The sequence below is a fragment of the Carassius gibelio genome, chromosome B16 (genome assembly GCF_023724105.1).
Source record: "Carassius gibelio isolate Cgi1373 ecotype wild population from Czech Republic chromosome B16, carGib1.2-hapl.c, whole genome shotgun sequence".
NCBI classification, from domain to species: Eukaryota; Metazoa; Chordata; class Actinopteri; order Cypriniformes; family Cyprinidae; genus Carassius; species Carassius gibelio.
This window is the reverse complement of record NC_068411.1, coordinates 20,838,266-20,855,479: the sequence shown is the minus strand read 5'-3', so window position 1 is coordinate 20,855,479 and position 17,214 is coordinate 20,838,266. Positions and strand designations below refer to the sequence as shown.

General features: G+C 36.7%; 1 protein-coding gene across 7 annotated transcripts in view; it reads left to right on the top strand.

The window, feature by feature from the left end:
• Positions 1–17,214, top strand: part of ptk2ab (protein tyrosine kinase 2ab) — a 58,166-nt gene that overhangs the window by 12,827 nt on the left and 28,125 nt on the right. For 3 of the 7 annotated variants that reach the window (XM_052578551.1, XM_052578552.1, XM_052578550.1), the window contains exons 1-9: positions 5,397–5,867; positions 6,981–7,207; positions 9,966–10,132; positions 13,197–13,284; positions 13,808–13,887; positions 14,267–14,329; positions 15,196–15,250; positions 16,763–16,903; positions 17,111–17,188. In XM_052578551.1, the coding sequence (XP_052434511.1) occupies positions 5,747–5,867; positions 6,981–7,207; positions 9,966–10,132; positions 13,197–13,284; positions 13,808–13,887; positions 14,267–14,329; positions 15,196–15,250; positions 16,763–16,903; positions 17,111–17,188 (1,020 nt within the window). In that variant the 5' untranslated portion in view covers positions 5,397–5,746. Of the gene's footprint in view, positions 1–11; positions 499–5,375; positions 5,868–6,980; positions 7,208–9,965; positions 10,137–13,196; positions 13,285–13,807; positions 13,888–14,266; positions 14,330–15,195; positions 15,251–16,762; positions 16,904–17,110; positions 17,189–17,214 lie in introns of those variants that run through there. The other 4 variants (XM_052578555.1, XM_052578554.1, XM_052578549.1 and 1 more) reach the window with 4 other exon arrangements.

Below are 17,214 nucleotides of genomic sequence, written 5' to 3'. Positions count from 1 at the left end.
TTTTGTTCCAGCTTTGCTTGCGGCATCCATTCTGTGGATTACTCCGGACAGCTGTGGGATTTCCCTGTCACTTCTGGATCTTTTTCCACTGCTCTTGCTGGTGGTTTTTAAAAGGCATTTCTGAGGGAAACGAGGCTGGCAAGCCTCACGTTTTTCGCACATCTATTTGCCATCCTCATTCTTGTAACCATACGTCCTTCATGTTTTCGCACTCCTGGATTAGAGCTTCGATCAGCTGACCAGTCACCTTGCTGCAACCTCACACCACGCCTCGTCCCAGGCCTCTGAGGGCCATCCCAGGTGGCCTGGTCACAGTGCGTTGCGGTGGGCCGGGGTCACCCCCTGCTCCCTATGACTGTGCCCGAGAGTCAGAGAGCCGCTGGGCCTGGGAGAGAGAAGAGAGCAGAGGCCAGTGGATGGAGAGCAGCGGCTGCAGTCCCTTCCCTCTGTGCTGGACACGAGGAGCCTGCGTCTACTCCTACCCTCCCCCTCTGCCAAGTATGTCACCCAGATACAGCACTGAAGCAACCTGCTTCCAGAAAGCCTCCACGATACTGTTTCACACACTATCTGTCTTACAGGATGTGGTTTATTGATTTAAAGGTGGTTTAGGAGAAATGAAAGGTGCTCTGATATGACATATGGTTTTTTCTCTAGTTTTCTGGTACAGTCCTTTATGGTGGTTTTGAATCAGGGGTTAGTTTAATATCTCAGAAGATGACTGCTAGCACATCATCTTTATTACTAGGGCTGTGGCATTACAGTGCTACGTTCTTCACAATATTGCATCAGTACCTCAGGTCTTTTTATCAGAAGTTTTTTTTTATTGGTCAGTCCCCCCCTGTCAGTCTCTTTCATAATCATCATTGGTGAAGCAGTCTAATGGTCAGGTCCCACCTGACCTGATTAATTTATGTTTGAATCACTGTGCTGTATTACACCACCATATAGAAAATATTAACTTACCATATGGATTATACTACCATTAAAAATTTTTGGAGGTCAGTGAGATTTTTTAAATATTCGTTTATTTATTTATAATTATAAAATACAGATTTCTTATATGCTCATGCGGGCTGCATTTAGATGATCAAAAATGCAGTAAATACAGTAATATTGTGAAATATTACCAGGGCTCCAAACTGCGACTAAATGGACCAAAAGTAAAGTAATGCAAGTAAAGTTTTTGTTGATGTCGCCACTGGCGACTAAACTTATGTATTTACATGCTACTACTTAAAAATTTGCATGTAATGCTTTTCTTCTTGATTGTTTTGCGATCGCATCATTTGCTGTGTTCATGTACTAAACCGAGACGATGCACTTTGTATATTTTAAGTTGGAAAAGACATTTAGTTGCCACTTTAAGTCATCTACAAAATTGATTCAAATGCTTATAAATTTAAGAAAAGATTAAATAAACACATGACGTACTATTTGAAATGTTAAAATGTAAAAAATGTAAAAAAAAAAATAATAATAAAATAAATAAAACGTTTATTCTGTGGTAAAAGTTTTTTTTTTATGGCTCCTTACTCGATTATTATTATTTTATTTTTTTTGGAGCCTTGATTAGAATTTTAAATGTTTTCTATATTAATATATTTCCTTTGATGGCAAAACTGAATTGTCAGCAGACCTTAACGCAGTCCTTGGTGTCACACGATCCTTCAGAAATCATTCTAATATACTGATTTGGTCCTCCAGAATTTCTTCTTATTGTTATTAATAAAGTTGTAAACAGTTGTGCTGTGTAATATTTTGTGGAAACCATGGAAATCATTATTTGATGAATAGAAAGTTCAAAAGAATAGCATTTATTTTAAATTAAATATTTTCTAACATGTATTTTCTTTCAGTTTTGATCAGTATAATTAATCCTTGCTGAATAAATATATTAATAAAAATAAAAAAATTGACTTACCCCAAACTAATTAATGGGTGTGTACAGTACCAATCTGTTACACTGCATGTCTACATTATGAGTTTGTATTTTTCTTTTCTATGTTGGGGGGTTGGGCAACAGATATTTTTTTTTTACTAGTCTTAGATTTGAATGACACATCAATCTGAGTCACATCAAGTCATGTTAAATTCACATACCAAAGGCTGTTTTTACTTGCATTTGCCTGTGGATGAGTGGTCTGTGTGCTTATCCCTCTTCATTCCAAAAGTTGCAGATTTATACGGTTCCTGTGTGCAATTCTGGCCAAAGTTGTTGAAATTGGCTTTCAAATTTAATTCAATTGGCTTTCAAATTTAATTCAATTGGCTTTCAAATTTAATTCAATTGGCTTTCAAATTTAATTCACTTATTATAATTTTTTTTAAATATGAATTGTTTCAATGAAAAACATCCCAACCAAAGGATCTCTTCTGTAATATAGGGCTGAGAATTCATCTCTCTATCTAAAAGAGCTTCAGCTCATTAGGCTGAGTTTAATGAACAATCAGAGAGCCGGCTGTCAGCTTGAGTATCTGTCTGCTGACATCAGTGCAAGAGCAGTCATGTAGGAGGAGTGTAGCTTCATTACTGAGGGGAGAAATCTCATCGGTGCTCAACTGAGTGTGTGTGTGTGTGTGGGGGGGGGGGGGGAAGCTTGGCACATACTGAATACAAAATATACTGATAATTGCTGTCAGTAAGACTTATCTGTGAATTTCATCGAGGGGATTATGAATGATTCTGATACAGTATTTTTATTTGATCTTAATTATCTTTTATCTTATTTTATCAGATAAATGTTGATCATTAAAAAATGCTATTAGGCATTCTGATATTAGCCTATACAGACTCATCTCATTTTTGACATGGCAGTTTCAACCTATTTCACACAGTGATTGCAATTTACATTGCTTTTTTCACAAACTGTAATTTTACTGTGTGTGCACAATGTGTGTTATAAACTCATTCCAACCCCATGTGAGCATCCTTTTATTTCTTCTCTAACCATCCAGGCCGCATAGATTAAATCAAATTTCATTGCTTGTCTCCACCACAATCAGAATGCTTTGTTTCCATGAACCTTTTAATGGTTTCATAGCCATTAAAAGATGAGAATTAACAGTGTGTCTGGAAAGAGAATGACCGATACTACAGTGTAATATGCATAAAAAGATTGGAAAACTGACATTCTCTATATGCCCAGTACAAAGAAATGAGGACACAGAGAGCAATGACAAAGCAAAAGTCTTGTCCAAGGTTTTAGATCTAATAGGCCAAGGAAATGTCAGACTCTCTTTTTCTTTTTTTTTTATTCTTTTCAGCGCCTGTCTGTAGAGAAATTGAGTGTGGAATCAGAATAAACTGTTCCAGAGGCGCAGAACCATCCAGTTTTTACTCTCTCTGAGACTTATACATTTGCTGCAAAGAATCTGAATGCCCGCTTGGGGCTGTTGGTGTCTTCTTCTGAGAGACTGAATGTGTGAAAAGAGCCCCTCCATTCATCTTCTCCGTTTAACTTGTAACTGTGGAAGAGGCAAAGAAAAAGACGTAAAGTGAGAAAGAGACATTGAGCAAGACCACTCTCACAATCAGATGTCTCCGCTTACGTTTCTTGAGCTCAGATACAGGGGTCCAGTCTCCCTGGTGGAGAGTGAGCTCTTTGAAAAGACCATTGACTGCTGGGCGAAAGATAAGGTGAAGGCAGCACATGTGCTGCCAGATAAAATGAGTACGACACTGATATGTCTAAGCAGTGTCTTCACGTTCATCTATCACTTTCATCATGATGGTTTTTAACAATAGTTTTTAGAATGTTTGTGTTCTTGTTTTGTGTGCGTTTTGCTTTAATTCGTCTATTTTGACTTTTTTTTTGCTTTTGTTTTGCTTTGGCAAGAATGTTTGCTTTTGTTTTATTTATTTATTAGATTTATTTATTTTTTCTTTAGTTTGATTTTGGATTTGTTTTTGTGTTTTGCTTTCTTTTCTTTTTTTTTAGCTTTTTTCATCTTTTTTCTTGTTTTATTTTTTATTTTATTTTTTTTTTTATGTTTTGCTTTGGCTTCCACTTATAACATTGATTGTTATGTTTTGATCAGAGTACCTGTGTTCCGTCTCAGCAATGAATTTTTGAGCCTCTATAGTCTACACGTCAGTTCAGTAAAAGGAAACAAAGGAGTTGTGGGGTACACATTAATTCACACTTTGGCAGAGATTTTGGAAAATCCTACCAAAGGCAATGAGAACAGAAACAAAGCTTCTCTCTCTTGCCTCTGGTTCAGTCAAGGACATTCATGTGAATAATTTTATGCACAGTGAATGAAAATCATTCAGTCATTTTATATTTCATTCATTGTAATGCCACTGGACCTATTTCCTCTATGGAAATAGCACAGCTAAATATAATACTCTCAGGTGTTACTGTGCAAGCCATATTTAGTGTCAGGATTCATAATGTTTCAGGATCAAGCAAAAGATCTGAGTGAAGTGTGCAGCTGGCTTACTAAACCCCCCATCGTCCAAGACAATATTAAAAGCCCTATGCAGACTATTTTCTCTTGTATATATATCTTCAAACAGGATTTTCAAAAACTATGTATGTCAGTGTAGTAAAAAAGTTGCCAAGTAGGCATGAAACAGAAGTTACAGAGGTCTTGTTTTCACTATCGTGACATAAAAGTGAAATGGCTTCTTAAATGAGAAACAATGTAGGATGGGATGTAATTAGGTCTGTCAGGAATTGATTGGATCGTTGGATCATTTTTGCTTGCTGTTGCTGAAATCTCATGTGAGTGACAGGTTTTACCGCCTTTGCACCAGTGTATATGTCATCTGAGAAGAGAAGATGTGTTGCAAGAAGGAGGGGAAGTTGTTTTAATTAAAGATTACCAGGGCACATGAAATTTAAAAAATTAATGGTGTGAACATATAAATCATTTACAGCATATTAAACACTGCGATATATATATAAAAAAAGTCAATTTCATGGTGACTAACTGAAATCAATTTGAAATCGGCTTAAAATTAAACTTAAGATGATACTAGTTTGACTGAATACAGTACATCTTGATTTTCAGTATCTTAGCATTTTAAGCCATATTTTCTCTCTGCTTAAAATAAAAATGGTCATAAACTTGCTATCTTATAATGTATACAAAGACAATATGACTCCCTTATAACTGAGTACTGAATTGGCAAACAATGCTGTTGATGCGATGTGTGGATAATTTTAGTATATTTAGTAATTTTGAGTTTTATCAGAATGATGTAGCGATCCATTATTCAGTTGCTGAATGGTAGAATTTGATTGTATTGTAAATGCTAAGGTCCAGTGTTTTCAGTCAGATGTGTGTGTGTCTGTGTGTGTGAACTCCTCCTCCTGGCCAAGGTCCAATTTAACCATGTGTGTTTACTTGTGGACTAGTTCGGTCATGTGTGTGTATGTAGTCCGGTGCGAGTGCTTGCGGTCTAGCTGCTGGTTTAACCCAAGTGGTGTGATTTTTAGAGCCGTTGAATCCAGGTCTTTGACTCATGACCGTCTTGTGTGGACGCATTGTGTATTCTCCTGGTCTCCTCAGGACAAGCGTACAGGAACTGGATCTCTGGTTACATGAAGCATTGGTCGTTCTGGACACATTATGATAAGCAGGATATGATGTCACGCAGGGGAAGCTTCTAAAAATCGTATTGTCTGCTTGAATATGTGGGAGGGCATTTTATATCTGAAATGTGAACCAAAAGACTGACAGTAGTGACAACATGGAGCTTACATTTTGTTGACGTCCTTCGGACCCACCGGAGTGCATGTTTGCTTTGGACTTAAGTTGCTTTGCAGGCTCATTGTTCATGTTTTTAGAGGGCAGTTTAAGCCCTGAACTATTGAGATCCACGCTGGCTTGTACCTGCTGGCCCTTCTTTAGAAAAGGTAGGAGAGGGGCTCAAAATGAACTGAAACTAACTAAAATAACATGAAATGTGTCCTATATGCTTGCTTGTTTTTTCACGCCAATTTTATTTCCTGTTTGCTGAGTTTGTGTATGTGACCCTAATTTTATTTGTCCTTGTACTTTTTGGTGTCATTTATAGATGCAAATTTATTTGAGCGATTGTAACTGGCAAATATTTATTACATTACTGTTTTTTCCAGTTTTCTGTGTTGAGTACTTGATTCTGATTGGTCAATAATCATTAACGCCCAGTAACTGACCACTCATCTGCTTCGTATTTGGTTTATTTTATTATAATGACCATGTAGGCTTATCGTCACCTTTACACTTAGCTATTCATCCTCGAACCAGAGCTGTAGACACATTGTGTGATTGTTTTGGGCTGATTTAGCTGACATGAAACAGTCAGCCATTGTTGTATTGACCTTGCAGCTCTGGAATGCTATAGTTTGCCATCATGGATTGTTGTACTTGAAGTTCTTCTGCCAGAATATCTGACACTATCATAGTCCCCATGGCCACTCGTCTGGCATGCTTGCAGGAGACATCTGTCTGTCTGAAGTGTTGGTGTCTGGACCTTTTCCTTTATTTCCTCCCAGGAGTCCAACCTTCTGTTAGCGTCTGCAGCATCCTGCTGTAAATTTTGCTCTGACAATTGAATATCAAGCTGATTGTACAGTCTCCTTTATCAGTGTAGATCCAAAGCCTCGGGATTGCTTTGCAGCCATTCATTGTGTTCAGGTGACACCTCTAAACCGATTTGACTGAGAGCTTTCATTGTCTTGTCAGTGTTTTTTGATTCATCTGTGCACTCTGCAGTGAAAATGAATGTTTGTGCTCTGATAAATGGGTATTGCTTTTTATTTTGAACAAGAATATTCCATTATGCAGTGATCTGGTTAATATTATTATAAAACCAAACAGACTGAAGGCATTGCAAAGCTGATAGTTCATCCATTTATTATAGCGATCCCATAATCCTTCAGATTGTATTTGTAGCACAAACAATGCATATGTTTTTTTACAGATTTAGTAATTGTTGATTGTACATCTTTAAGGCCTCTGCAGTGACAATTTCATGTTTTCTTCAGAATATGACAGACAGTTAGCACCCACCAAAGCCATGGCAGCGGCTTACCTGGACCCCAACCTGACCCATGCCCTGAACCAGGGGGTCAAGCCTCGCTTCAGTGCAGGGATGGAGCGGACGGCTGGGGCTCTGGAGCGTGTACTCCGAGTCTTTCACTACTTCGAGAGCAGTAGTGAACCCTGCACCTGGGCCAGCAACATCCGACACGGGGACTCAACCGATGTCAGGGTGAGTCTGCAGATCAGCTGGGTCACACTCCTAATGTTTCCAGGATACAGAATACCATATCGGATCATATCGATTGCAGAGAAGAGAAGAGAAATGCATAGTCATTGTTCACGAAAAATAAATGTTTTTACTTGCTGTGTTTATATGGCAGGTATCAATATTTTCTATTGTAATGTTTTAATATGCATGCAGAATTCTTTTTGAGAGCTTTTTTATTATTATTTTCTTTCAAAAACTTTAATTAACCAACTAACAATAGACTTATTGCACAGTCATATTGCTGATTTTTTTCATTCATCATTATTAAAAGCAGACAGACAACATCATCATATGAGCATTTGTTAAAATAAAATATATAATAAAACATAGTTATTGGCCTAATATCTGAAGTTTTATAAATTGTATATTTGTGTAGGGCCTTATGAAATACATTTCATTTTTCTCAAAATTCAGTTTGTTTTATTTGTTATTATTATTTTTTTCAGTCTAATTTTTTTAAGTTTTAATATTTCTAGACAATCTTTTAATGGCTAAATTAAATTGTATTAATAATAAAACATGTCTAATTTTTTTCAGTCATGAAACTTATACATTTTAGCAGCAATTTATAAAAAGTTTAACAAAACTTAAATTTGAGACCCTATAAAATGTTTTTTTTCCTCTCTCTCAAATTCAGTTCTGTATTTACCAAATTCTGTTTTCCATAAATGTTCTGTTTTCCATTTCAATGGTTTCTATAAACTATAACAAATAAAAACTCTCTAAAAAATACTTATTTATTTTTTTCAGAAAATACTGTGTAATGTATTTACATTTTATGCTAAATAAAATCTGATAAAAAAAAAAAAAACTTTCAGGTAAATATTCCTTAAAAATAATAATTTTATTTCGTAGTAATACTATCATTACAATATGTAATATATTTCTGTAACAGTTTCTTCAAGTTAAACCAGACTTTTATTTTGACAGGTTGGTGTGAAGACCTTTTACATTTCTGTTTGTAAATGATATGACAGGATTTTAGTTTTCTCAAAAGAAACTGTAAAATCTCAGTTATAGACATTGTTTGTGATCATGTACTCATACGAGTGTCATGTGCGCTTCAGTATGTGTGTGGTAACGAAATGTGTGTGGCCGTTCATACGCACACGCAGAACATGTACGATTTATATTGACCATACTATTTTTGTGGATAATATTCACCCTAGACACTAGACACTAGTCCATATCACATTTTGATTTAAAGGGATACTCCACCCCAAAATGAAAATTGTCATTCATCACTTCCCCCATGTATTTCCAAAAAAAACCCGTAAAAGCACAAAAGCACAATAAACACATTTTAAGATATTTTGTATGAAAACCGGGAGGCTTGTGACTGTCCGATACACTGCCAAGGAAATAACAGTGTCGAGGTCCCGAAAATTATGAAAGACTTCGTCATAATAGTCCATCTGCCATCAGTGGTTCAACCGTAATGTTATGAAGCAACGAGAATGCTGTTTGTAAGTGAAGAAAACAAAAATAATGACTTTATTCTGATAATGCTTTTATACTTTTCTGGACCTTGACAGTGTAACTTACTTGGCAGTCTATGGGACAGTCACAAGCCTCCCAGTTTTCATCCAAAATATCTTAAATTGTGTACAGAAGATGAAATACGCTTTTACAGGTGTGGAACGACATGAGGGTAAGTGATTAAATGACAAAATTTTCATTTTGGGGTGGAGTATCTCTTTAAGTGTACTGACATACTTTTGATTTATCCATCCAAAATTTGACATTCCGTCTTTTACTGTTAATTCCGTTTTTTTGACTCCACTTCAGTACAACATTAGTCTGACAGTTTATACCACAAACATTCCTGTGCAGGACTAAAGAGGATATTTCCTCTGAGCTCCAGGCTTTTCAGCATTATTCAGAATGCAGCTTGCAGTGGCCTAGAACACTCATGGTAAAACCCCTTCAGACAATGGCATGCTATGCTACTCTAAATTATTTAATGAGGTTTGTTTTTGAAGCCAAGTAGCCGTAAGACTTCAAAGCGCATTACCCTGCTTTCATCCTTCACGTGGCTGCCATTGTCCCAGTTCTCTGCTGTTTTATGCAGGTTTACATCTAATGCTGATCAGTCTTATCAGGTCTGAACCTGGGCCAAACTAAACAGACCACTGCCACAGAAACGTCACATTAACTCACAGCACTTCAATAAATGAAACCGATTGAATTGACGTCTAAGATTAAAATTAATGCAGGTGGTTTTAGTGTGATAAAGCCCTATGATTAAGCCGGGTTTTCTCTTTTCTTTATTTATTTAGATGTTGTATTAGTAGTCTATGATGTCTGTGAGAAGATAGAAAAGATAACGGGCATCACATATTATTCATCACACACTAATGTGGCTTATCAGTTCTTGCCTGATGGCTCATGCATTTTTCAATTTGCATAATAAATTAAATAACAGTTTTTCCATCCTTTTAGACATCATATATTATGCCTCAGTAGACTCTTGAACATCCTGCTCTCTCTTGGCTTCATCCATCTCCTCTCTCTGTCTTACATTGATTTGAACCACACAACGTACTGACCCATAACATGACACATTAATCAAAGAAAGATTCAACTGAATCTTTTGTGGCTTTCAGCCCATTCTCTTCAGAATGTTCTCTGACATTTAGATGTCCTGTCCTGCTTTATATATTTGATGAACTTTATAGAGTGCTATGCTGTCACTAAATGCTTGTGTATGTGTTTTCAGGGCATTATACAGAAGATCGTGGACATCCATAAGGTGAGGTGTGTGTCCTGCTTTGGTCTGCGCCTGAGCCACCTGAGAACAGGTGAAGTTCATTGGCTCCACCCCGACATGGGCGTGTCTCACGTGAGGGAGAGGTACGAGCACAGCCATCCCCAGGACGACTGGAGGTGAGTCACTCTTTTAATGCTCATATCATAAGCATAAAACCATTGTTATGGTTAATAGTTAATTTATTTATCAACTGTTTAATTATCACTTCATATATAAACAGCACAAGGTTGGTTTCTGTTTTTCAGCCAATAGCAAACAGGAAGATTTGTTTGGAAAACCTATACTTTCATTAAAAATATGTAATACTTTTTGAAGGAAATCGCTTATGCTCAAAAAGGCTGCATGTATTTCATATTTGCATTAAAAACCATACTTCGGTGAAATAATAAAATTATACATTTTTAAAGATTTAATATATTTAAAATGTAATTTATTCCTGTCCAAAGCTGAATTTTCAGCATCTATTACTCCAGTTGGATCATGTTGCATGATTCTTTAGAAATGAATCTAATATGCTGATTTAGTTATTATCAATGGTGACAACAGCTGTGCTGCTTAATATCTTTGTGGAAACTAATACATTTTTCCTTGATACGTTATTGTAGTGCATTCTTTGATGAATAGATACTTTAGAAATGTAAATCTTTTGTAACATTATAAATCTCTTTTCTGTCACTTTTGATGAATTTAATGCATCCTTGTTGAATAAATGTATTCATTTATTTCAAAAAGATCAGACTCCAAATTTGAGCAAAGTAGTGTTTTTGAAAAGAATTAATTCAGAATGATTTCATAAATCGTAATAGTATATTTTCAAAAATAGTATTAGTAAAGTAGTAGTAAATATTATTTAATTTCGTGAGTCTTGAAATTTATATGTCAACATTATATTGGCCACTTTACCTTTTACATTTACATTTACATTTATTCATTTAGCTGACGCTTTTATCCAAAGCGACTTGCTATATATGTCAGAGGTCGCATGCCTCTGGAGCAACTAGGGTTTTAAGTGTCTTGCTCAGGGACACATTGGTGTCTCACAGTGGATTCGAACCCGGGTCTCCCACACCACAGACGTGTGTCTTAACCACTGCGCTAACACCATACCCTTTTATATATCAGTATCGACATTGGTCTTTGAAAAATGTGTAGTTTAAATGGCTAGTTTATTTCGAATGTGTTCTCATCATATATTTTTTATATACATTTAAAATTAAAATAAGTCTGTGTGGCTGTACAGGGGCTTAGTACAGATTGCCACCACTTATTTCTGACATTGTTTCCCCTCCTGCTTGATGTTTCTGTCTGCAATACAATCAAAACACATCTCACATCTCTGAAATAGCACATCCTTGACACCTGAGACCACTGTGCTGCTGTGGTACATTTATTATCTGTTATATTATTATTTTTATTTTTTATTTTTTTAGTGGTTCCAGTTGTAGCCATTGGTCTATTGAAAGAAATTATGGTAGTTCAAGCCTCAGAAAACTCTTAAATTATGCAAAGTTTGCTGTGTTTAATTGCATCAAACAGGAGTTCTGTTCCAAAGACTTTACATCCAGTATGTGCCATGTTATATCTGGGTCACGCTTGTTTTATGAGGGTGACTCTGCACATCGTTCTGTTGTAAAGCATTATGGGAGTGAATGTGCTGTTCATCTTTATAGGATGAAAGGATGATATAATGGCTTATGTATAATTCATACAGTGGGGGTGCATAATTCTGCATCACGATGAGGTTGACATAGTGGGTGGAGCTCACATGAATGTGGCTCATCGTAGTGAGTTTTATCTTAATGAAGCTAAATAAAGCAGTCTGTGCTTAATTGCTCTATTATTTATATTCCATTCACGCAGCTGGGGGCTTGTTTCACCCATCTTCTTTCTTCAACCGTTCATTATGAATGAATGGGCTTTTTATGCGTTTACGGGAAAGTCCGCAGTTCAAAGCATGAGCTTGAGTCTCTTTGCCCTCCAGCATGTCTTCATAATGAAAAACAGAGCCTTCATAATACATGCAGCATTTGCTTTAAAGCAAGACATTTTACCCTCTGCAAATGCAGATCAGCAGGTTAAATCCCTCCTCTTCAGTTTCTGCAGAAATGGAAAAGAAACGCATAGGATTTAACTGAAGGCTACCTCTTGTTTTTTTATTGTCTATGATCATGTTTCCCACATGGAATAATGTTATTATTCAGCACAGCCTAAAGTACAGTGGGATAAACTGATATTAAACCATAAATCCGGACTGGTTATATTTTTTAAACTTTACTGTATTGGTGGGAATTTGTTCTAGTATATGTAGAACAATGCTGTTGATATTTGTATGGGCCTGGTCATTAAAGGGACAGCATTTCTACAATTGGATAGGTATTGAAGCTGATGCAAATCTTTGCACTACTCAGATTTTTGTCAAGTCAAATGCTGTAGAGTGAACGAAGAACTGAAGGGAATAGTTGACTCACAACCACAAATGGAAATTTGCTTAAAATCCTCACCCTTACGTCATCGAAGATGTAGACGAGCTTGTTACTTCAGAAAAGATTTAGCATGACATCACTTGCTCAGTAATGGATCCTCTGTAGTGAATGGGTGAAACTCAGTTTGTCTTCACGCTTGTGCATTATGTTTGAGGCAGATGGCACAGGTACATCATCCCAAGCCAATTTAGAGAACATTGTTTTGAACGTGTGAGGCAGGTGCCGCAGCATTCTGGCTTCTGCTCAGGTAGAGGGATGTGTAAAACTAATTTAGCGTAATTGAGAGCAGACCGTAAACCAGCTGTGAGAGGACGGGTGTGATTTTTTTACCTCCCAGACAGACAGCTGCTGAGAGCAGCCACTAATACTGCCGTAATTGTGTTGTCTGGCAGACTTTAGAAGATCTCGTCTCACCGGCATCTCTAATCAGTCACATATGAAAGTGAAGATGAGTAACGAGTGCCATAATCTGAACCATCATTGTTGTTAAAGATTCAAAACACACAGTGAAGGTGTTCAACCCGAGGGCTCGGTTTTCTAAAGCATCTGTTGTGATTGGTCAGGCTGGATGACAGCTGCCAATCATTGATGATCCCCTGTGATTGATATTCCCGAGGGGATATTTTGTAGGTAGAGCCGACAGTATGTGGAGATGTCTTTTAATTAGATCATTTCTTTTCCTCTCTCTTCTCTCCAGATATGAGCTACGGATTCGATACTTGCCTAAAGGATTTTTAAACCAGTTTACTGAGGACCAGCCAACTCTCAACTACTTTTATCATCAGGTGAGGGATAGTTTAATCTGGCAGCCTGTGTACTGCTGCCAAACCTTCTGCGACTGTCTCCCTGTATAGACACTTCCTCCCTTTTGTCTATCTTCTGCTCGAGCAAGTCGCACAAAACCTGTGAAGAACATGCCTGGGGCATATTTCACCCCAAAATCAAAAAAAGCTATAAATTATACTTGTTTCTTTGGGGTGAAATATGACCCTTTTCTGTGAGATTCACCCACAGAGTGCATTAACAAAAGAAACAGAAAGGTGGTTCAGTTTTCAAGGCTCAAAGTCTGTAATTGCTGTAATCCCTGCCAGGTTACAAAGATCTAAGCATAGGCCATGAAGATGTTTTTTCATGACTAGCAAATTAGCTCTGTATTATGCATGCTTTATTTATTTGACATGAAGTATTGGTCTGTTCCAGAGGAGGAGTGTATTGATAAGTTCATTATGTCATTATTCACTCTGTATGGTCAGTGTTGTGTTGTGTCTTTATCCTTGCCAAGCCTAATACACATCTCTCTGGGCACAGGTGAAAAGCGATTATATGATTGAGATTGCCGATAAAGTGGATCAAGACATTGCACTTAAACTAGGCTGCCTTGAAATTAGGTATGTGTTATACACCGTATACACTGTTCAAAGGTTTGGGGTCAGTAATTCATCAAAGAGTCTTGAAAAAACATATGGCTGTTTCTACAGAATTATTAAGTACCACAACTGTTTTCAACATTGATAATAAAAAAATTAAATGTTTCTTGGGCATCAAATCAGCATAACAGAATGATTTCTGAAGGATCAAGAAACACTAAAGGTTAGACACAGAAAGTATTGAGTATTTTTTATCTAATAAATAGTGTTGGTGAGAGATTTCTTTAAAAAAGATTAGAAAATATCACCCACCCCAAACTTTTCAACAGTGGTATAAATAATTAAATGTAAGTGTTTTGCCATGATTTTTAACAAATCACTTTCCTTTTCTCCTTTACAGGCGGTTTTTCAGGGACATGCGTGGAAACGCCCTGGATAAAAAATCGAATTATGAATTATTAGAGTAAGTAATGCTATGTTTGGATCATTGGTGCCCAGTTCTCAAATTGTGTCCATGGTGAAATAAATTATATAATATATTTTTTATTTAACTTGAGGGATTGTAGTGCAATTAATTTTGGTGTTTTTCACCTTAGAGTAAAAAAATAGTTGTAAGAAAGGTAAAAAAAAAAAAAAAAAAAAATGGCTTTACATTGTTTTGTGAGAAAGTAGAATTTTGTCAAGTGTGAAGTCAAAATTAAGAGAAATCTGGAGGTAGAAGGTTGCAGTTGTGAGAAATACAAGAGCAATAGAAATAGTCACAGTTGTGAGAAAGAGTTGCAAGTACCAAACATGGACTTCCATTGGGAAACCTGGCTTAACACATCAAAAAATGTGTTCTCTCAATAACTGTCATGACTGAAGGATTAACATTTTTGCAATGTGCCTGGACATTGTTTGAAATTAAATTCTAATTGGTTCTTATTCTCATACTACTGCAGTGTTCACTTACGACGTAATGCTGTTAGTGTACGTCAAACCAAGCTCATACTGGACTGAAAGGAGTACTGTAGTTCTTTGAACCTTGAGAGGATTTCTCTCGCTCACTTTTTCTTTCAAATTGTGTGTATATGGGTCAGAATAACTAGTCCGTGTTGCATGGCCCTCTGAAACCTGTCTGATCTATTTTTAGTAGAGTATAATTGATCTTTGCGTATCTCCTGCAGTGGTGCAGGGTCTCCATTTCTGTAGTATTGCTTTACACTGGAAGAGACAATAATCTGTAATAATGGCTCAGTCACCAACAAGTTGCTGTCTTTTACCCCAAAAATCTCTGTTTTGCTTTCTTTCAAAGACTGAAGTCAGTTTGGTTTTTTTTTCTCCCTGCAGGAAGGACGTTGGTCTGCGGCGATTCTTTCCAAAGAGTTTATTAGACTCAGTGAAGGTAATAAGACATTTCTGATGCTCCTGCTATGTCTTCCTCAAAACGGTGGTTGGCTTGATTTATTGGATGTGAGAAAATGCTATTGTTCAGGCAAAATCAATGTTATTACCTGGCTGGCTTCCTCTGTGGTCTCACACCCCTGAGATGTTTTGGCCCAGTTCTGTTTTCCTTCTCTTTCCGAAGAAGCCACTGAAGGGAACCGTTCTAATGAAATGCAGTTTGCCAGAGAGCCAGTTTCCTTTTCCTCCTGACCTATCTAGTCCCTTTCAGTCTTTCAGTATGCGGTGGCATAGTGTCTGCTGTTATTTTAGCTATTTATGTAGTAAAATTTGGAATAGTATTTATTGTGAATATTTCTATACAGAGAAATTGACATGGTTTTAACACTTTTAAAGGAAAATAATATAAATAAATGTATGTAAATATTTATTTTAATATTAAAAAACTAAAACAGAAAATATTCGAACTTCCACATATTATGCAGTTCACCTTTGCAGTTGTGCAGTGATGAACTGCACATATTCTTCTGCTCGTTGCATCATTAATTGTTCAAGTAAATTTGAATTCTGTGCGCATTTGGGAATTGAGATTGAGAATGGAAATGGTGTTGGTGTATTTGCATTCCCGAGGGATTTTCCTGTTCTTTATTAAAGGAGATTTCCTGCATATTTTGTGCCTTTCACTCTCTTCTGCTCTGGCTCTCTATATTATACATTCTACCCCCAAAGCAGCCCAAAATCACCTCCTTTTCATTGGTTGCCATGGAAACCCAAGCCCATGTCAAGAGGGAAGAGAGAATTACCGACCAGTTTTTGTTTTTTTTTAAATTTGAGAATCTTTAGATTTCCAAATATTCTAGATCTCTCAATGAGAGGACCCTGATTCTAGCTTACTAATTATCATCTCTTAATAATGACTACTTTTTGATGATGTTTACATAATTTGGCAGGGCTTGTTTACACCATTAAAGATTGGTTTGAAAGCTATTAGAAACCTGTCTGTCATCTTATATTTAGATTAAGATTACCCCTTATTGAGAGAAAATCACATCATAATTCTGCAGTTTTATTCAAACTTTTAGTGATTTGTCTTTGCTATGGTCTTATTCTTGTGCCATCAGAATGATTCACAGGCCTCAGTTCCTTCTCTATGAAGAAATATTGGTTTACAGAATTAATTTATAAATGCCTTTTCCTTTAAAAGGGTTCAAATGTCCTTGTTTGTTGCATTAGGGTTCTTGTCGTCTGTACCTAAAGGTGAAGTGTGTCAGTTTTGCACCAGGCAAGACCAAACAGGTAGTTGCTCCTCAGATGTGTGCCATTGATTGAGCAGTATTGCGAAAAACAAAGCAGTATTTCACAGTGTTTACAATCTTTCTAAAGTCATCTTATGAATGGCACGTAGTTGGCACTAATCTCTGCTAGAAGAAACTGTTTTATCTCCAAATGACTCACAAGGGTTTATAACTGATATTATGATTTAATTACAAGCCACTGTATTTTGTCTTTGCAGGCTAAATCCCTGCGCAAACTGATCCAGCAGACTTTTAAACAGTTTGCCAGTCTGAACGATGAGCAGTGTATCCTCAAGTTCTTCGAGATCCTTTCACCTTTACACAGATTTGATAAGGAGTGTTTCAAATGCGCTCTCGGGGTGAGTTGAGTTTAGATGTTAATGAATTCAAGATGGTAGACTACTTTAATGGTCTGCAGTGTCCTCTGTTGGCTGAAAGATGAATAACAATATGGTTTTGACATACCCGTAAGTAATGATTCATTATTGTGAGGGGACATCAGTTTGCATTGTATTTATCAGTTTGTGTGTGTTTGTGTTGAATGTGTCTGCTGTTGTGTGTGATAGTCAAGCTGGGTGATAGCAGTGGAGTTGGCCATCGGACCCGAGGAGGGCATCAGTTATTTAACGGACAAAGGCTCAAATGTAAGTACTGCGTGGTTCGATGGATG